This window comes from Manis javanica, chromosome 3, assembly GCF_040802235.1.
Source record: "Manis javanica isolate MJ-LG chromosome 3, MJ_LKY, whole genome shotgun sequence".
In the NCBI taxonomy this organism is placed as follows: Eukaryota; Metazoa; Chordata; class Mammalia; order Pholidota; family Manidae; genus Manis; species Manis javanica.
Window position 1 is genome coordinate 80,837,988 of NC_133158.1, and position 22,715 is coordinate 80,860,702.

The 22,715-nt window shown below is 35.8% G+C and overlaps 3 protein-coding genes across 3 annotated transcripts in view; all 3 read right to left on the minus strand.

Annotated features, from left to right (window-relative positions):
* Window positions 1-22,715, minus strand: part of LOC140848409 (olfactory receptor 5K4-like) — a 78,690-nt gene that overhangs the window by 45,274 nt on the left and 10,701 nt on the right. The window lies entirely within an intron of this gene.
* On the minus strand, window positions 7,938-8,885 carry LOC108393477 (olfactory receptor 5H2-like). Its single transcript, XM_037001720.2, has one exon. The coding sequence runs from the start codon at window positions 8,865-8,867 to the stop codon at window positions 7,938-7,940; it is 930 nt and encodes a 309-aa protein (XP_036857615.1). The 5' UTR covers window positions 8,868-8,885.
* On the minus strand, window positions 15,258-20,802 carry LOC108393476 (olfactory receptor 5H2-like). The gene is made up of 2 exons (XM_037001697.2): window positions 20,594-20,802; window positions 15,258-18,564 (listed from the first exon to the last, which is right to left on the minus strand). The coding sequence occupies exon 2, from the start codon at window positions 18,544-18,546 to the stop codon at window positions 17,617-17,619; it is 930 nt and encodes a 309-aa protein (XP_036857592.2). The 5' UTR covers window positions 18,547-18,564; window positions 20,594-20,802; the 3' UTR covers window positions 15,258-17,616.

Here is a 22,715-nt window from a genome sequence, read left to right on the forward strand (position 1 = left end):
AACTTTATATATCTATACTTATGATATCCTAACAAGAACTCATTTTGATATTAAAATAGATTCAATTATATGAGACTCTTAAAATCTACTATTATAAAGTTATAGAAATGCATTCTAAAAGACTGTCACATTTTGATACAGGAAATAGACATCACTATCCACATGCCAAGGAGAAATGCAGGGAATTAGATGCTTAAAAAATCACTGGAAAGGCTGAAGGAACAAAAGTCAGGATTTGACCATTAGACTTTATATTTTTGAAGTCATAGCACTTTTGCTGCATCCAGAGGTCAGAAAACTGCTGCTACCATCACAATCACTGCTACTTCAACCCCAGCCGCCCACTCCCACAAAGGTGACTACTAAACAATAGAACATAGGAGGTATTTGCTGCCCCACTCATGTCATCTTGAGCCTGTTCATTCACTTGCATTGCAAGAGAAAAATGGCATCTGTCCTATTTTGCTTTCCAAATGTTACATGAATTTGTCAAATTGAAAGAATCTATCCATATATAAAATACTTGTTATCAATGAGTCTGTTATAGAGAAATTTGTTAGAAAAGATATTTATATCAACTATACTTCAACTTAAAAAAGATAAATCTGTTATATAGCAACTCACTAAAGGAAAGAAAGAAAAACAAAAAGAGAAAAAAAAAAGGAAATAAGAAAAGGGAGGGAGGGAGAGAGAGAGAGAAAGAGAGAGAGAGAGAGAAAGAAAGGAAAGGAAGGAGGGAGGGAAAAAGAATCCCAGCAATGAAACCATAAAAGCATAAGAATTTATTCCTTTGTCTGGTAAAAGATAAATTCTTTTGGGAGGCATAAGTCATTTGGCTTTGTCAGTAAGGAAAATCAGTTTCATATTCCTTCTTGAGAAAGAATTGACAAAACTAATTTAAAATGTCCTTGCATGCTTTAAAGTACCTCACAAATTTATTCTACAAAGAGAGTAGAATGCAATAGAATATTTCAAATAAAAAAATGCACACATAAGTAACATATTCAACTCAATAGCTTATGACATCTTGATAAATATTTCTTGTGTGCTCTAAAATACTATTATTCTGGTGCTGTTGGATGGAGTGATCAATAGAGTCAATAATGTCTAGTCAGTTGATATCAATATAGTCACCTCAGGTTTTTTTGACTGTCTCTCTTTTAATTGAAGTATCATTGATAAGCAGTCTTATATTAGTTTCAACTATACAATATACTGGTTCAGCAGTTACCTATATTATTAAATCCTCACCCCAACTAGTACAGCTACTACCTGTGAACTAAGGAAGATGTTACAGAATCATTGGCTATATTCTGTTTTGTACTACTAATGTAGGTGACCAACCTACATTATGATTGAGAATTTTTGTGTCCCTTTATCTCCCTCAACCTCCCCACTCACCACAACCCCTCCCCCATGGTAACCACCAGTCACTTCTCAGTGTCTATGAGCCTATTACTGTTTTGCTCATTCTGTTTTGCTTTGTCTCTATAGTCCACAAAGAACTGAAATCATATGGTATTTGTCTTTCTTTGCCTGGCTTATTTCACTGAGTATAACACTCTCTAGATCCATCCATGTTATTGTAAATGCAGGATCTCTTTTTTATGACTGAATAATATTCCATGGCACATATGTATCACACCTTCTTTATCCATTCATCTATTGATGGACAGTTAGGTTGCTTCCATATCTTGGCTATTATAAATAATGCAGCAGTAAACATAAGGGTGCATATATCTTTTAGAATCAGGGATTTTATTTTCTTTAGGTTAATTCCTAGATGTGGAATTATATTTCTATTTTTAGTTTTTTGAGGATCCTCCATACTGCTTTCTACAATGGTTATACCAATTGACATTACCACCAACAGTGTGGGAGGGTTCCCTTTTCTCTATATCCTTGTCAACACTTGTTAGCTTGTCTTTTGAAATAGTGGCCATTCTGACTGGTGTGACGTGATATCTCATTGTGGTTTTGATTTATATTTCCATGATAATGAATGATGTGAAGCATCCTTACATGTGCCTGTTGGCCATCTGTATTTCTTCTTTGGAGGAAGGTCTGCTCAGGTACTTTGTCCATTTTTTAATCAAGTTATTTGGGTTGGTTTTTTTGTTCTTCTTTTTTTGATGTTAAAGCATATGAGCTCTTTATATATTTTGGATATTAACCTCTTATCAGATAAATCATTTATGAATATATTCTCCCTTCCTGTAGGTTTCCTTTTTGTTCTGTTGATGGTGGCCTCATATGTGAAGAAGCTTTTTAGTTTGGTGTAGTCCCACTTGTTCATTCGTTCTATATATTTTGTTTCCTTTGCCTGAGAAGATGTGCCCAGTAAAAACATTGCCATACTTACGTTCAAGAGATTTTTGCCTATGTTTTATGGTTTTATGGTTTCATGTCTCACATTCAGGTCTATAATCCATTTAGAACTTACTGTTATGTATGGAGTTAAGCAGTAATCCAGTTTCATTCTCTTGCATGTAGCTGTGCAGTTTTCCCAACACCATTTGTTGAAGAGGGTGTCTTCCCCATCATATATTCATGGCTCCTTTATTATATATTAATCATATATGCATAGGTTTATATCTGGGCTCTCTATTCTGTTCCATAGATCTATGGGTTTATTCTTGTGCCAGTACCATATTATTTTGATTATTGTAGCTTTGTAGTATAGCTTGAAGTCAGGGAGTGTAATATGCCCAACTTTGTTGTTCTTTCTCAGGATTACTTTGGCTATTTGGGATCTTTTGTGCTTCCATATGAATTTTAGAACTATTTGTTCTTGTTTGTTGAAAACTGCTGTTGGCATTTTGATAGGGATTACATTGAATCTGTAAATTGCTTTGGTCAGGATAGCCATTTGACAATATTAATTCTTACTATCCTTGAGCATGGACTAGATTTCCACTTATTTGTATCTTCTTTAATTTATCTCATGAGTGTCATAATTTTCAGAGTATAAGTCTTTCACTTCCATGGTTAAGTTTATTCCTGGGTATTTTATTCTTTTTGATGCAGTTGTAAATGGAATTTTTTTCTTGACTTCTCTTTCTGTTAATTCACTGTTAGTATATAGGAATGCAACAGATTTCAGTGTATTAATTTTGTATTTTGCAACATTGCTGAATCCAGTTATTAGTTCTAATAGTCTTTTGGTGGAGTCTTTAGGGTTTTCTATGTATAATGTCACATCATCTGCAAATAGTGACTGTTTAATTTCTTCCTTAACAATTTGGATGCCTTTTAAAAAATCACTTTAGTTTATTTTATGCCAGTATTTCATCATATACTTCTCCTCATCCCTTTACTTTTAACTTTTTTGAGTTCTTATATTTCAAATGGATTCCTTGAAAGCAGTATATTGTTTGGTCTTGCTTTTTGGTCCAATCTTATAATCTCAGACATTTTGAAAATCTCCTCAACATTCACTTTATGTTAAGTGAATTTCTTTCTTTTCTTGGAAAATATAGGAAATTTAATGGTAAGATTATCAGTTTTTACTGTCAAATAAGCCTCACTTAAACAGTGCTTATCAGAGGGATAAACATCACATTATTAAAGCAAGCAGAACATCTTACATATGATTTTTGAGGATGATGGTACAAAAGTCGATTGAGCTTGACAATTTTTTTCTAAGGGACAGATTTCCCTTCCATTAACCTTACTGAAATGAGACAATGTTTTAATTGGCTATCATCACTTTCAAGAAAAAGTTTTTCAGAGGTCCACAGTTCTTCATCCTTTGAAACAAATGCCCTATTGAAATTTGCATCCACCTGACCAAAACAGGTAGAAAGTAGAATACAGAGGGTGGAAACTTTTAGAATATTTGCATAGTGCTGTTTAATTAGGTAATAGAGGAAGTGAAACTTCATTTTGACTTCTGTAACTATGTTGATTGATATTATAATGATTTTGTTTCACTGATTATTTTAAAACAGTGGCTGTTCTTCATCTGCCTAGCTGATATAACAAAATATCATAAACTGGGTGGCTTAAACAAGAAATATTTGCTTTTTTACAGTTGTGGAGGATGGAAAGTTCAAGATAAAGTACATGGTGAGGACCCACTTCATGACTTACAGATGGCTGCCTCCTCATGGTGCTCACATGACTTTCTCTGGGTGAGTACTCATGCAGAGAGAAAGGGATTAGCTGTCCTGTCTTTTTTTCTTCTGATAAAATCTCTAATCCCATCATAAAGGTTCCACCCTTATGATGATACAATCTATTTACTTCCCAAGGGCCCCACTCCAAATATCAGTATATTAGAAGTTAGGACTTCAACATACAAATTTGGGTGAACACAAAATTCAGTCCAAAACAGTGGTTCAGTAAATATGGTTCCAAATCAACAGTATTAATATGCTGAATCAGAAATTCAATTGGTGGAGCCTGTCAATCTGTTTTAACAAGTTTTCCAGGTGACTCTAAGCCCCACTAAAGTTTTGAGAACCTCTTTTTTAAAAGAACTAAAAAGCTTAGAACAGAGACATTTTGACATAAATCTAATATATACTCTATAAGATTCTGGTATCAAGTCCACAATTAGACTTTATAAATACTGTCCTAGTTTTGATTGGTATTTATTTTTTTTAATCTAAATCTAAATTCTTTTGTTTCTTTGAACACAATGTTGGATAATTTTATCACCAGTCTTTTGAACAGTAGAAGGCATTTAAAAATAATCAGAAAAATTGTATGTATATGCATGTATATAAAGAGAGAAGAATTATGAAATCTTTTAAATCTCCAAGCTAAGAAAATGAATGCCCATTTATAACAAATAGTATCTCCTATATGTTACTAGTATTTCCACTAAACATCACCGGTGTTCTAGACAATTGAAAGATCTTAGCAATGCAGTATTATTTTTTACACTTAAATAACCATTAAACAGTACATATGTAATTTTGTAGTTTCTTTTTAAAGACATCATCAGAGTTTATGTCCAAAATGTGGTTTTTGTACAGGTGTATATTTTGCCCCTTTCCCAACATACCACTGATATGACAAAAGTAATGTACAAAATGAATAAATCTGTAACAGAACTGAGAATGGGATCACATCGGAGGACTAGTGATTTTGGTAAATTTCTTGAAGGCATAAAATAGTTAGAAGTGTACTGAAGGTCAAACCAAAGAAGAGGAATCTGTAGGCCCGACATATACAAAAAAGAGTCTACAAAGGAAGTCAGTTTCTGAGAGGCCCCCAACTATCTGTTCCATATATACTCAACCTAAGGTAAAACTTGCAGGTAACAAACTCTGCTCATATATTCAAAGTTTGAAATAAACCTTCTGATTCATGGAAAGATCACTTAGGAAATCAGATCATTGTGATGACAGAGGATATTAGTTTGTGTTATAGATGTAGTTTTTCCATCATAATAATGAAATGAATAAGTAAAAAATCAAGATGATTGACAGAAAACCATCAGTACATTGAAAATATTACACAGCAACAAAAAAATTTTAAACTATAGGCATGTGCAATAACATGGATATTTTGGAGAAAATGATTAAAGCACATGGACTGTGATCCATTGCTCCCTTTCCTAGGGTTTGGGACTATACTGCAAAGGAACATAAAAGGGCAGATGACCTGATCTAATCTTGTGAAGTGGACCTCTAGATTATGGAATAATTATATTTTTTATGCCTATTTTAAGCAAAACATCTTTTAAACCAAACAAATGTTTAAACTGAACCTCTAATTGAATAGCTTCTCCCTGATTTTGCCATTTCTATCCCAGGAGAATAATTCACTTAAGTTTATGATACTTGTGATTAGCATGAAAGAAATTGAAGATGAGTTGGCATGCAGCAGCCGTCAGTCTCAGTAATCACCCAGGGCTTGTTACAAGATTGAAAAAAGAGTAATATACTTAATCTTACTGCAGTCCTTGTATTTGTGCTCTCAGATTCAATTCAGTGTTACAAATATTTTACAAGCACCTATTTAGGACTTCATCTGTGTATTCACTGTGCTAAGAAGCACTGCAAAAAATAGAGACTAGGACATCTAATTTTTAATTTTTAAGAAAAGCTTGTAGCTCAAAAATAGACCAGATGAACTGTATATCCTCCTTTAGCAGGAAACTTACCACATGCAGGAGCATCAGTAGACCTAACTGTTTTTTCTCTCCACTTACCAAAAAATGGCTAAATATTTCAAATAAGTAAGTTTCAAGAAGATAATTGGGAAATGCATCAGAGAAACTGTAACATTTAAGATAGAACTTGAAGAAAGATACCATTTTCCTATGTCCTTTCCCTGTGAAGAGTTCCATATTAACAAAACCATGTACCTGAAAGAGAGAAGGATGTCCAGAAAGCTTCTTGCATCTCATTTTGTGTATAACACAGAGTCCACTAGAAGAATTGTGGAGGAAGAGACCAGAGTTAAACAAGGTTCTATTTGCAATAACCTCAAATAATGCCAGGGTGAGCAAATCAAGGTGAAGAAGATATAGAGACAGAGATATAGGGGGATATGGCTGCAGATGTATATATTTATACATATGTGTGTGTTTGTGTATGAAATATAATCTGGACATACACATGAACAAACATGTATGTGTATATATACAGATGAACATATATACCATATCTGTGCATAATCTAAGACATGACAATCCATTAAAAGTATTGAAAAATCATATGATTTAATCAGTTCTGTTTATAAAGAATTAACCTAGCAGCTATGTTTAGAAAGTAAAAGAATATCAACATGATGTAAGAAATAAGTAACTAAAATTTTGTAAATCAGAAGTGGGCAATTTGTAGGGTAAAGGTTTCTGTAGTATCAAAAACAAAGTGTATGGAATTTCAGTTTGAGAAGGGAAGGACAGAAGTAAACACGAAGATGGGTATGGAGTGAGATGAAAACTTACTTTAACAAGTTTTGGGGCACAAAACATCTGAAATCTTGCTCATTTTCATATATTTCCTAGCCACCCAGTAGGCACTGCGACATTATATCATTTTAACATTATTTGAACTTTGATAACATGCTTTTGAAGCCCTCATATCAGTAACACATTCTCCTGAAAGTATACTGATTTATCTTACTAACTTCATTTTTTTTAATTCTAGGAAAATTGACCATTTCCTCCCTATTCTACCACCTCTCTTTTCCCAATTGTCCTATCCCAGTTATACTCTGCAATCTCATCTCTTAGCTTCCTAAATTAGTGAAGCTTTGAAGATTAACCTACAACATACAAACAGAACTGAAAAGTACCTTGATAGGCACCTTAGTGAGAGGTAACTCCCCCTCCTCAGTACTCCTCAGAGCACCCTGGGCTAAAAGCATCCTCTTACAAATTGACCTGGCCTTTGCTGTCTTAACTCCCTTTTCATTTTTCCCTCATTGCTTCCCATTTCTTTTTTTTTCTCTCTGTGATAGGAGAGTTGAATCCCCACAAGAAGTAAAATTCATTCACTATGTCCCAAATAAAGTGTAATGAATCTTTTGATGGCTAGCAGAATTCCTGGGATTTGCCTCAGTTCACTAAAACACAAACCTGTCTCCACTGTGGAGTTAATATGTTATGAATCTCCAGGCTGCACAGTGTATATGAAAGACATTAATATTTTTTGTGCTTTTCAGAGGGACCACACTATTTTGGTGCTTGATGGTTTTATAAAGCCACATTGAAGAATATACAGTATATAAAATGTTTTCATTTGCTACCTGGTTCAATTATTGTAGGATGGTATGAACACTTGTTTAAAATTCTTTGTGCTATTTGAACATATGTAAGTATTTTAGGGAGTACGTTAGCAATAACACCTAGGTTATTGAAACACTAGGCAATTATAATTGCTAAAGTCCTTGAATACTAACCAAAACAAAATCATACATCTAATCTTCACAATATTGTGACTGTTTTAATGAAAAGAGAACAGATGGTAGTATGAGATCTAAACATTTCTCTTTAACATTTTTGCCTGTGAATCTATGACTTTCTTATTTCTCAGGCTATAAATAATTGGATTTAACAAAGGAATTATGACCGTGTAAAATAAAGAGTCCACCATATCTTGATCATCTGATTGTGCAGATCCAGGTCGCACGTACATGAAAAGAAGGGGGCCATAGTATAAAGAGACAGATAAGAGATGAGCTCCACAGGTGGAGAAGGCTTTTTTTATGCCTTGTACAGACTTCTTTTTTAAGATTGTAAAAAGCACTAGTGTATAGGAGACAAGAACAATGAAAATGGTGAACAGCTGTATTGATCCAGAGAAAATAAAAACCATCAGCACATTAATCAAAGGGTCAGTACAGGAAATCTTAAACAGTGGCATGATGTCACAGTAAAAGTGATGTATTACGTTGTACTTGCAGAAGGATAATCGAAATAAAAGGCCTATATGAATTAATGCATGAAGAGCACCACCTACAAATGATGAGGCTAACAGCCAGATACATAGTCTATTGGTCATAATCACTGGATAAAGTAAAGGGTTGCATATGGCTACATAGCGATCATAGGCCATTGTTGCCAAGAGAAAACATTCTGTTGTTGCACTGAATGAAAAGGAAAACAATTGTGTCATGCATGCAAAGAGAGAGATTATTTTGCTTTTGACAAAGAAGTTGACCAACATCTTAGGGGTCACTGTAGATGATATCCAAGCATCCACAAATGCTAAACTCCCAAGAAGTAAGTACATGGGAATGTGAAGATGTGGGTCATAGCAAATGAGAATAAGCAGACCAAGGTTCCCCACAATGGTGATGAGATATATAACCAACAACAGCAGAAACAGGGGAATTTCCCACTCTGGTTGATATGTAAGTCCTGTGAGAACAACCTCTGTCAGCACTGTCACATTTTTGGTATCCATGTCTTTATTGTATGAACCCTGAAATGAAAGTGAGTAATTTGAAATGAGCATTCACAAATGTTATATAAAAAGAATATTGGAGTAAAATAGTTCAAATAAAGCTACACAAATTACAATGCCCTTAAACTTATTTACTACTACTAAATATGTGGAAACTAGTTTGGAGAATTGAAGTAATTGAAAATGAAATTATTTCACTACAAAGAACATACAGGAATGAAAAGATTTAGAAAAAAAGGAAAGTCATCCTGAATACAAGCTAAAATGGCCTAGTTGAGTGTGTTATAAAAATTCTGTCTGGGATATGGATAAGGGATAGGGAAAAGAAGTTTGAATTACTATAAACTGAATTGAATGCCATGTGAAGAACCTTGAACCTTATTGCTCAGGCTAACATGTCCCTAAACAAGGAGTAGCATCATAAGATATTTTTTAGATTAAATTAAACATTTTAGTATAGAAAATATGCTGCAGAGGATGAGTGGGAAACTAGAGTCAGGGATACCAATTAGGCAACTGTTACTATTACCCATTGGTTCCCAAACCAGATTACACATCAGAATTGTCTGGGAATCCTATTTACAAAATACAGATTGTGAAGCATTACTGTAGATATCTGTTCAGTGGGTCAAGAATGATGTATACAAATCTGCATTTTTTAAATGCCCTCCAGTTGATTCAAATGTATGTGAAGTTTGGAGTGTATGGGTGATATAATATTGGGAGTGGTGAGGACAAAGAGATCAAAATAAATTAGGTGTGAAGGTGATGGTCAGTAAAGCAGAAAGGAGACTCTTGGTTGACTGGGTCGATGGTCATTCAAAATTCAGTTTGAGAACAGATGCTGTGGCCAGTTTGTGGAGAAAGCATCCTCTGAACATCCAGGTGAGAGCTTACTAGCGTGAGTGTACTAGAGCTTAATAGAAACAATGACTTGGGGGTCAGTGGGGTAGCTGAAGTACATTTATGGATACTCTCCATTAAAGAGTGTGCATAAGGTGCAAAAAAGAAGGTCATGGAAAGAAACTTGAGAATGTTCTATTTAAGAGGCTAGACAGAGATACATGTCATTTTTAGACAGGTAAAAACTGATCATCTTCTCTGCCACTTGAGTCTCAGTATCAGGCAAAGGCTGACACTCACTCTGGAAGTCAAAAGAGCAAGCAACTGACTTTCCCATCCTCCTAGCAGCGAGCAGCTAGCAGCTAGCCTAATGGGATTTGAGCTAGTTTTGATCTAAATTTACTCTAGTCTAACTCACGTACTACCTTTCTCTAGAAATTCTGCTGGTTTTACATTGAGAGCACTTTACTTCCACCAGTTTTCTGAGCAGAATAAATTGAGCCAAAGATTGGAACTGAATAAAGGGAATATAAATAACCAATGGCAGTGATTCTGGTTGTTACGTGTATTTTTGTTTGGAATGGATTCCCTTCTATGCAATCCCAAATCACTAAATAATTGAATATTCTCAAATTCAACTTCTGTGTGAGTACTTACTAAGTCATAAATTCTGGAAAGAATAGTGGAGGGACATGTGCAAATTTCCTACTAGATATGTGTTCAACATAGTCATTGAAATTACTGTCAGAATTAGAAGAAAGGACAGAGGAGTTCATGTGGAGGTGATTTGCCTTAAAAGTCTAATAAGAGAATGAGATTAATTAAAAAGAATGGATCTTTTAATCAGAATAACCAGAAGGATTTCTTACATAGGAAACATATGACCTGGTATTTAAATCCAGTGTATATTGTTTGACACTCTAGTTTATCAAGGCTTGTCTGATAAAGTTATTAAAGTTATTTTGAAAGATAAAATGTCATTGTTAGGGAAACAGTTCAGTCTTACAAAGTATTTTGTGTATCCAGATTTAGTCACAAAAATAAAATATACAGTAAGTTACTAATTATTTTACAGTTTTTACCTGCTACTTTTGGTATCCTGTGTATCTAAAATTTTTATAAATTACACAGTATTATAATTTCTTATATAAGGAATAAATAATGTCACAGAATTCATTTTTCTCTTACCTAGATCTTGTAAGAAATTGTGGAGATCCTTTCAAAGAGATAGGGTTTCTAAAACAGGAAAATTTGTGATAGCAGTGGAATGAGAATAGCATACATAGTAACCCTTCATACATTAATCCACTTTGGAGGCTTCATTTGCAAAGTTCAGGAAAACGTTGTTTATATAAATTTGTTTTGAACCAGAAGTCAGCCCATTGTACACAGTGTGCTTTTGCCAGAAGAGGAAGGAGTGCAGAACTAAAATTCCCCTAATAGCACGGAAAGATTCCCTTCAGGACAAAGTTCAGCTGTTCTTCTGGGTATTGTGGATTTGAAAATGTATGAGAAGTCCAGGTTGTCCCACAGGGCATTACAGACTCTGAAGTCATAATATCAAGTCTTGTAGACAGTACAAATTTTAACAATTGAAATTGCATTTTATGCATCTGTTTTTCATCTCAAAAATGACATTTCTGATGTGTTTATGCAAACTTCATATTATCTGTATATTTTTGCTTAGATTGCTTAATTAGTATGGTCTCATCTGAGCTAATCATATATGATTTGAATGAGGCCGAGGTTCTAGATTCTCTTCAGGAGCCAACCCCAAATTAACTTGTCCTCCTCACACAAACTTCAGCTCACATCCCAGACCTGCACCTCACTCCCCACTTTAAGCTGAAAACTGATGAGAAATCTTACTAGGCAAAGGTCAGTGTAAGGCAAAGGGAGAACAAAGACAAGGACCACAGTGAGAAGTCACTGAGATCAGTGTTTCTCAAACTTTAGTGCCTGTGAATCTCCTGAGATTTTCTTCAAATGCGAATACTCTTTTAGCATGTCATGGGTGGATCCCGAGGGTGTTCATTTGTAAAAGGTGATGCCTCTGAACATTTGTCATCATTAGGGCCTTCATCATTGAAGGATTTAGATTATTAGAGAAAGAGATGTTGGGAGAAACAAAAAAAAATTATCAATGTAACTAGCATGTAAAGAAAAAAGTGATGTGATGGGCTTGCATGTGCTCTGCAGCATGGACTTCAACTCACCGTGGCCTACCTGGCTGTGACCATAAATAAGTGCCCAATCTGTCAGTAATAGAGGCCAAAACTGAATTCCCTATATGGTACCATTCATCAGGTATCAGCCAGCTACCTGGTGACAGGTTGATTACACTGTACAAACTCAAGTGTAATGGAAGAGGTAGTTTGTTTTCTTTTCTAGAACAGACCATTATTCTGTATATAGATTTGCAATCCTGTATGTAATGTTTTGCCAAAACTCTATCTGTGGACTTATAGAATTCCTTATCCACTGTCATGGTATTCCACACAGCAATGCTGCTGAACAAGGGCCTTGCTATGGAGTAAAGTGTGGCAAGTCTATATGGCCCCATGATTACAGAATTAACTTGTCTTACCATATTCTCTATCATCCTAATACAGGTAGTTTGCTAGAACAATGGAACGGTCTTCCAAAACTTAATTATAGCACCATCTAAATAGCATTACCATGTAGAAGTAGGCATGTTTCTCCAGAAAGCTATACATTTTCTGAATTAGCATCCAATACATGTTACTATTTCTCCCATAACAAGGATCCATGTGTCTAAGAATCAAGTGGCTAATTTGCTTCCTGTTCCAGTGTCTTTGTGCTCTGTGGGCCTAAAAGTCTTAGAACTAGAGGGAGGATAGCTTCCACCAACACACATAACAATTCCACTGAGGTGGAAGTTAAGACTACCACTAGGCCACTTTGTTCTCCTCATTCCTCTGAATTATCATACAACAAAGGAAGATACTGTGCAGGTGGTGTGACCAATCCTGACAACCAAGGAGAAATTAAACTACTACTGCACAGTGAAGATAAGGAAAAGTATGTCTGAAATTCAGACCAGTTAGGGCATTTCTTAGTAGGACCATTTCTTGTAATTGAGGTCAATGGAAAATTCCAACAAACCTTTCCAGGCAAGACTGCTAACGGCCCAGACCCAGACCCCTGAGGAGTGAAGGTAAAGAAAAATAACCAGGTGCTTGCTGAAGACAAAGGGGTTATTAAATAGGTATATGAGGACTCTAGTTGTCACACGTATTGACTCCTTAGTTTGTAAGAATACATTTGCTTATACACATTCTGTGTGTGTGTGTGTGTGTATGCACAGATATATTTGTACATTTATATCCGCATACATATATACATAGTTAAAATCCTTGTTTTCACTCTAATTCTCTTATCATGTAACATAAAATATATTGACTTTATATCATAGTAATTAAGTATTCTTAATTTTACATAATTATATTTCAGTTACTAGATATCAAGGAAAAGAGTGAACATTACTCAAGGATCTTACCTTCTTTTAGTGCATTTTTGGTTTTCTGCATAGTTGTATCATGTTAGGTGGAATTATGATCTTGCTATTGTCTTTATTTGGAGTTTAAACATGATTTATAGAATTGTGTATGGATGCCTAGTTGACAAAAAGTGGACTTGTGATGATTCATTTTCTGTGTCAACTTGTCTAGATTACAGGATGTCCAGATATATGGTTAAGCAGTATTTCTGGTTGTATCTGTGAGGGTTGTCTGGAAGATATTAGTGTTAAATTAGTGGTAGTGGACTGAGTCAAGTAGTTGGTGCTCCCTACTGCTGGTGGGCATTATATCCACTGAAGGCCTGAATGTAACAAAAAAGGCAGAGGAAAGTTAAATTCACTCTCTGCCTCTGGTTGGCCTGTAATATTAATCTTCTCCTGTCCTTGGTGCTCTTGTTCTGAGGACCTCAGACTTGGTGGGATCTATACTATCCATTAGCTCTTTTTCTCAGTCCTGAGAACTACACCATTGGCTTTCCTGGGTCTCTACCTTGCAGATAGATCATGAGACTTCTCAGCTTCCATAATCATTTGAGCCAATATCTTATGATAAATGTCCCTCGACTAGATGAGACATAAATATAGATTGATATGGGTATATCTATATATTTGTCCATTTAAAGTATTAAAGAGGGATATTACTTAGTCAGAGTTCTGTTTGTGAAGAATTATCTGAGAGCAGTGCTTGAGGAATAAGAGAATATCAACAGAACATAGAATTAACACGACTATCGTAAGTTTGCTGGTTAGTGAAATAGGATTTGCTCATCATTGACAAACTACAGAGGACTCCTTCCATCCAAGAAATGCAATTCAGGCTCCACCTTTTCATGGAAACATGTCAGCTTTGGTCCTATTTGTCTTAAATTTAAAGTCTATGGATATCCCTTTATTCATAAAATTAATGCCACAAACCCTTACCCAGAAGCAAAACCCAGAACTGAGTGCAAACTACCTTCAAGAAGAAACACAGTTGAAATTTAAGATGCCCAGTTAAGAAAGAGACAGAAAAACAAACGTGTTACTCTCAAACAACATCAAATCCTCTCTTATGTACCTTCTTTTTTGTAGCATTTTACACTATTGTGATTAAATAATTAATTGTGTAATTTTAAAAAGACTTGCAAATAACATATGAATAGTTTTAGCAGGAATAAGGATGTGTATGGAAGCAGTGATGGGAGAGGAAGGGAAGGGTGAAACCAAAGATGAATCACTCATTATACTTACAGCGTAGAGCAAGATGAGTGCTCACATGGAAGGACATTTGGGGCACCAACCTCCAAACTCTTGCTCATTTTCATGTCTTTTCCAGATACCACTGAGCACTCTAATACATATCATCTTAACATTTATTGAACTTCAGTCACATGCATTTGAAGCACCTTGTCAACACACCATAATAACCTTTACATATTACTTCTTTTTCTTAGCAGTTCATTTTTTCATATTCCAGAAAGATTGAAGCCATGTCCTTCCCATTCTGCAATTTCTGTTTTCCTGTCTATACCTATCCCAATTAAATTCTTCTTCTCATCTCTTTGTTTTCTGATTGGTAAAACTTCAGATTACCCTATAACATAAAAACAACTTGGAAAGAGCCTTTCAAGGCTTCATAAACAGTGAGAGGCAACTCTCCCTTCTCATTACTTGTCAGAGCACACTGGGCTGAGAGCATACTCTCACATTCTTACATGCTCTTACTTCTGTTCTCATTTTCCCCAATTGCTTTCCTACTTCTTTTATCTCTTTCTGTGGTGTGAAAGTTGAATTTATACAACACTCCCTCCACTGTGGAACTGAATGTAATATGAGTCTTGAGGCTGTACAGATGTATTACTACGGAAGACATCACATTGAAATTCTTTCCAGAGAAGTATACTATTATACCACCTAATACCTTTATGAAGGCACTTTAAAAACATGCAAGCATGCAAAATATTTTAATATTTCCCCTTTAATTATTTTAGTATGACATGAACACTTGTAAAATTCTGTGTTTTTGATAACATACACACATTTTTAAGGTGTTTAGGTACTCCCTCCTTAAGTCCTTAAGCCAGGGCAATTAATATCTCTGAACACAAATCAACACAAGGCAACATCTAATCTGTACAATTTTGTATTGTTTTAATAGAAAGAGAACATATATTACTATGATCTGAACATTTCTCCTTAAAATTTTTGTCAGTGAATCTTTGACTTTCTTATTACTCAGAATGTAGGTGACTTAACAAAGGAATAATGATGATGTGATATAGAGAGACCACCATTCTTCATCATCCGATTGTGCAACTCCAGGCCACACATACAAGAAGAGAAGGGCGTCATAGTATAAAGAAATAGACAAGCAGAACATATATTAACTATATAACTTAGTAATTAAGCATTATTGACTTGATATCATGGCATTTACCAGATCTCGAAGAGAAAAACAAACATCGCCAAGGAAAGAGTTTGTAGGCCAAAATAAGGGTTACAGAAGGCCTATGTGACCTAAGGAGAATATAGAAACCTGTAAAAGTTTGAAATCAGTAAACATTCCTGTCTTCTTAAAGGCAACCTGGAAATGCATCACAGAACTTTTGATATATCATTTGAGAGATACAAATATTATTTGTAGTATCTGAGAGAGTCCTGGAAAAATGACACCATTTCAATTGTAAATGAAGATGAGGCAGCTGAGCAGGAGAGATTCTCTATAGAGAGACCTGTGTGAGCAAACGCATACACCTGCGAGAGAGAGGTGTGTCCGGAAGGCCTCCAGTAATGGAATTTGTGTATGACACAGGGTTCTTTAGGCGAATTGTGGAGGAAGACTTCAGAGTTAAAGCAGTGTTTTATTTGAAAGCACCTCAAGTAATGACAGAGGTAATGAATGCAGGGTGAAATAAAAATAAATAGATGTATTTATATATCACATACTCTGCATATATAGAGATGTATGTATATATATGTACCTATAGTTATATATCATGTCATCTCAACATACTCCAAAAGAAATGATCATGCATAAATGTATCTCTAGATAATCACGTATCAATGACAACCCATCTACAGTTCTGCTTATGAAGAATAATCTAGCATCTATGTTTGGAAGGTAAGAGAATATCAGACAAATGGAAGGTATAACTAACCAGAGTTTTGCAGAACACAGTCAGGCAGTTTTGAGGGGAGGGCCTGAGTGCTATATGTAGGAATATGTATGACATTTCAATGTTGCGAGAGGTATGGCAGAGATGGACCTGAAAGTAGTTCACTTATTATACTTAAATAATGTAGAATGTGGGAAAAACCAGCTTTGAAAGACTTTCAGAGCACAGCAAACCAAATGCTAGCTCATTTTTGTGTCTTCACCAGCCATACACACTGAATATTATGACATCACATCACCTTGACATTATTTTAACACTGGTAATATGCACTGGTAATAAAGCACCTCATTGTCAACAATACATTCCTTTCACCTTTAACATATTACTGATTTCTTTCTCTTACTAGCTTCATATTTTTCTAACTCTAGGAAGATTGAGACCATTTCCTTTCTATTTTGCTCTTGCCTCATCTTCTCAATGCCCATCAATGCTTAGTTCTCCATTCTAATCTGTTAGTTTTCTGAATTAGTGAATCTTTTCAGATTACCCAACAACATACAAACAACTAGAAAGGAGCTTGAAGGCATCATGGACTGTGAGGGGCAGCCCATTTCTAGCTCCTCATAGAAGCGCACAGAGCTGAGAGCATCTCCTACAGTTTGGCATCGCCCTACTGTCTTAACTCCCTTCTCAAGTTTTCCTCATTGCTTTCCATTCAGTGTATCTCTCCATGTGACATGAGGGGTGTATCCCCACAAGAAGTGAAAGTCACTCACCATGTCCCAAGTAAAGAGTCATGACAGACCTGATGGCTAGCAGAATTCCTGGAATCTGCCTCTGTTCAAAGACAAATGTGCCTCCTCCATGGGGTTCAAGGTGATATGAGTGTTCAGGCTTACAGTTGTATTATTTTCAAACATATCATACTCAAGTACTTTTCAGAGATGCAGCATTATTTTTGCACTTAAATGTTTAATAAGTGCATTTGTAAAATCACATTGAAGAATATACAATCACTTAAAATGTTCCATTTGTTTTCTGGTTTAGTTATATTAGTTTTCATATAAATACGTTATTAAAAATCCTTGTATGTTCTTTAGTACCATATGCAAATATTTTAGAGGGTATTAGGTACTAACATGTTAAGTCATTAAAATTTTAGGAAAATTGTAACGGAAAAATCTCTGAACATTAAGCAACACATAGCAACATCTACTCTGTACAATTTTGTGACTGTTTTAAGTAGTGAGAACAAATATTACCCTGACAACTATGCATTTCTCTTTAACATTTTTGTCAGTGAATCTGTGACTTTCTTATTTCTCAGGCTGTAGATCATTGGATTTAACAAAGGAACTATGACCGTGTAAAATAGAGAGTCCATCATATCTTGATCATCTGATTGTGCAGATCCAGGCCGTACATACATGAAGAGAAGGGGGCCATAGTATAAAGAGACAGATAAGAGATGGGCTCCACAGGTGGAGAAGGCTTTCTTTATGCCTTGTACAGACTTCTTTTTTAAGATTGTAAAAAGCACTAGTGTATAAGAGACAAGAACAATGAGAATGGTAAACAGCTGTATTGATCCAGAGAAAATAAAAACCATCAGCACATTAATCAAAGGATCAGTACAGGAAATCTTAAACAGTGGCATGATGTCACAATAAAAGTGGTGTAAAATGTTGTTACCACAGAAGGCTAATCTGAACAAAAAACCTGTATGAACTAAGGCATGAAGAACACCACCTACAAATGATAAGACTAACAGCCGGATACATAGTCTATTGGTCATAACCATTGGATAAAGTAAAGGTTTGCATATGGCTACATAGCGATCATATGCCATACTTGCCAAGAGAAAACATTCTGTGGTTGCAGTGACAACAAAGGAAAATAATTGTATCAAGCATTCAGAAAAAGATATCATCTTACTCTTGGCAAAGAAACTGACCAGCATTTTGGGGCTCACTGTGGATGAGAGTGATGTATCCACAAATGCTAAACAACCAAGGAACAAGTACATGGGGATGTGAAGTTGAGAGTCAATCCAAATGACAGTAACCAGACCAATGTTCCCCACAACGGTGATGAGATATATCACCAAGAACAAGAGAAACAGAGGAATTTGCCACTCTGGTTGATATATAAGTCCTGTGAGAACAATCTCTGTCAGCAGGGTTGCATTTTCAGTATCCATGTCTTTATTGGATGGTCCCTGAAAAGAAATTAAGTAAATGTACAAAGAACATTCACAAAGATATCATAAAAAGAGAACTCTAAGAAAAAAATTGAAATAGAGCCACACACTAATCACAATGCCCTTAAAATTATTGACTGCTGTTATATATATCTGGACACTATTTTGGGGAATTCAAGTAAGGAAAAATGCAATTATTTCACTGCTAGAAACTTATAAGATGAACAGTTTTAGAAAAAATGAGAGACATCCTAAACATGAGCTAAAAATGGCATAATCTGTGTGTAGAAAAAATCTGTGGCTGGATATGGATGAGGGGGAAGGAAAATAAATTTGAATTATTATAACGAATTGAATGCCATGTGAAGGACCTTGAAACTTATTCCTTAGGCAACAGCATTGTCTCCAAAACTCTAAGAGGAGTGGCATCATAATATTTTTTAAATTAAACATTTTTAGTGTAGAAATATGCTGTAGGAAGGGGAAACTAGTGTCAGGGAGCCTTATTAGTCAGTTGTTCCTGTGTTTATTGGTGTCAAAACCTGAGACTCAGAATTGTCTGGGGGATTTTTTGTATAAAATATAGATTATGAGGCATTACTGTAGATGTTGCTTCAGTGGGTTGAGAATGACTGCTACTAATATGCATTTTTTAAATGCCCTCCAGTTGATTCAAATGCATGTGAAGTTCTGAGTCCATAGGTGATATGACATTGGGAGTGGTGAGTAGGACAAAGATATAGATCAAAATAAATTATAATGTAGAGCTAGTAGGACGTGGTGACAGATGTGAAGGAGAAAGGAGACACTTGGTTGACTGGGTTAATGGTCATTCAAAATTCAGTTTGAGAACAGATGCTGTGGCCAGTTTGTGGAGAAAGCATCCTCTGAACATCCAGGTGAGAGCTTACTAGCGTGAGTGTACTAGAGCTTAATAGAAACAATGACTTGGGGGTCAGTGGGGTAGCTGAAGTACATTTATGGATACTCTCCATTAAAGAGTGTGCATAAGGTGCAAAAAAGAAGGTCATGGAAAGAAACTTGAGAAAGTTCTATTTAAGAGGCTAGACAGAGATACATGTCATTTTTAGACAGGTAAAAACTGATCATCTTCTCTACCACCTGAGTCTCAGTATCAGGCAAAGGCTGACACTCACTCTGGAAGTCAAAAGAGCAAGCAACTGACTTTCCCATCCTCCTAGCAGCGAGCAGCTAGCAGCTAGCCTATTGGGATTTGAGCTAGTTTTGATCTAGATTTACTCTAGTCTAACTCACGTACTACCTTTCTCTAGAAATTCTGCTGGTTTTACATTGAGAGCGCTTTACTTCCACCAGTTTTCTGAGCAGAATAAATTGAGCCAAAGATTGGAACTGAATAAAGGGGATATAAATAACCAATGCCAATGATTCCAGTTATTACGCGTATTTTTTGTTTGGAATGGATTCCCTTCTATGCAATCCCAAATCACTAAATAATTGAATATTTTCAAATTCAATTTCTGTGTGGGTACTTACTAAGTCATAAATGTGGGAAAGAGTAGTGGAGGGACATGTGAAAATTTGCTGCTAGATATGCGTTCAGTGTACTCAATGAAATTACTGTCAGAGAAGAAAGGACAGAGGAGCTCATGTGGAGGTGATTTGCCTTAAAAGTTTAATCAGAAAATGTAATAAATTAAAAAGAATGGATCTTTTAATCAGAATAACCAGAAAGATTTCTTACATAGAAAACATATGATCTGGGATTTAAATCCAGTTTAAATTGTTTAACATTTAATTCACTAAGGCTTGTCTTATAAAGTCTTTCTAGTTATCTTGAAAAGATAATAAATCATCGTTGAGTGAAACAGTTCAGTCTTACAAAGTTGTTGCTTATCCAGACTTAGTCACAAAACTAAGCTATACAGATAAGTTATTAATTATTTTACAGTATTCACCTGCTACTTTTGGCATCCTGTGAATCTATCTAAATTTATTATAAATTATACAGTATTTAAATTTCTAACATAAGGAATAAAGAATGTCACAGAATTCATTTTTCTCTTACCTAGATCTTGTAAGAAATTTTGGAGATCCTTTCAAAGAGTTAGGCTTCCTAAAGCGGAAAAATCTGTGATAGTGGAATGAGAATAGCATACATAGTAACCCTTCGTATGTTGATTCATTTTGGAAACTTCATTTGCAAAGATCAGGAAAACCTTGTTAATATAAATTTGTTTTGAACCAGGAGTCAGCCCATTGTACACTCTGTGCTTTTGCCAGAAAAGGAAGGAGTGCAGAACTAAAATTCCCCTAATAGCACCCAAGGATTCCCTTCAGGACAAAGTTCAGCTGTTCTTCTGGGTATTGTGGACTTGGACATGTATGAGAAGTCCAGGGTGTCCCACAGGGCGTTACAGACTCAAAAGTCGTAAATATCAAGTCTTGTAGACAATGCTAATTTTAACAATTGAAATTGCCCTTCATGCATCTGTTTTCCCTGTCAGATGGCACTTCTGATGTGTTTATGCAAACTTCAATTTATCTGTATATTTTGATGCTCAGTGTGCTTCAATTAGTATGGTCTCATCTGAGCTAATCATTTATGATTCTAATGAGGCCAAAGTTCTAGATTCCCTTCAGGAGCCAACCCCAAGTAAAGTTGTCTTCCCCATGCAGGTCACATCCCAGACCTGCACCTGAAAACTGATGAGAAACCTTACTAGGCAAAAGTCAGGGGAGGTCAAAGGAAAGCGAAGGCAAAAGACCATGGACAGACGTCACTGAGACCAGTGCTCTCAAACTTTAATGCCTGTGAATTTCCGGAGAGTTTCTTCAAATGCAGATTCTCTTTCAGCAGGTCATGGGTGGATGCTCTTCATTTTTAACAAGGTGCTGCCTCAGGACATTTGCCATCCCCAGTGTTTCCTCATTGGAGGGTCTTGATCATCAAAGACATAGACCATCAGGGATAAAAAGAAAGTGGTAAACATAGCTGGCATGTATAGAGAGAAGCAAGAAGGAGCAAGATGGCTCAAGGGAGGCCAGGAGGTAGCATCAGTTGGGTTCTGGAGGCTAAGTCAAGCACCTTATGTTTTACCCCAATTTAAGGGGAAATAATGAGGGATTTTGGACATGGTCAAGTATTCATGTTTCTCTTTACATCACAGTCAATCATGTTTTCAAGAAAAAGTTATAAAAACATGCACAGTACATCCTCCATTGGAATAGGTACCCCATTCCCATTTGTATTCCGGGATGAAAGTATGAAATAAAAGGTGGAAATATTTAGGATATTTGCCTAATAATATTTAAGTAGGGAAGAGAGGATATATAGATACTCCAATTTCACTGGTTCTGCTATCTTGATTTTTATAATTTGACTTCACTATTATTTACCAGAGTGGTTATCTAATATAGTCTCAGCCCCACAGCATTAGCTCACTAAGCAGAAAATACAGTGATGCAACCATCAGTCTGGGATCCACAAGCCTTCCAGGTGATTCTGAGGCCCACTGAAGTTTGAGAACCACTATTTTGAAAGGAAACCTCAACAAAAATAGAGAGCCTAGTCTAGAGAGGTCTTCACACATACCTAATATATATATACTAATAAGATTCTGTCCCACATGGATGGAACTGGAGGATATTATGCTAGGTGGAGAAAGACAAGTACCAAATGATTTCCCTCATTTGTGGAGTATAACAATGAAGCAAAACTGAAGAAACAAAACAGCAACAGACTCACAGACTCCAAGAAGGGACTAGCAGTTGCCAAGGGGGAGGGGGAGGGGAGGGCAGGTGGGGGATGGAGAAGGGGATTGAGGAGTATTATGATTGGCACACATGCTGTGGGGGGATCATGGGGAAGACAGTGTAGCACAGAGAAGACAAATAGTGACCCTTTGGCATCTTACTATACTGTTGGGCAGTGACTGCAATGGGTTATGGGGGGGACACGGTAACAGGGGTGAATGTAGTAACCACATTGTTTTTTCATGTGAAACCTTCATAAGAGTGTATATTAATGATACCTTAATAAAAAAAAAAGATTCTGTCCCAGCTAGTGTATAAGTCAGACTGAGAAATACTGTTTTAGATTTGACTGGTGTTTGTTTTTCCCTGACTCCTGAGTCTGTTGATTGTTTGAGCACACTCAATGATAAAGTTGTCAGCGACTTCTCAACAGA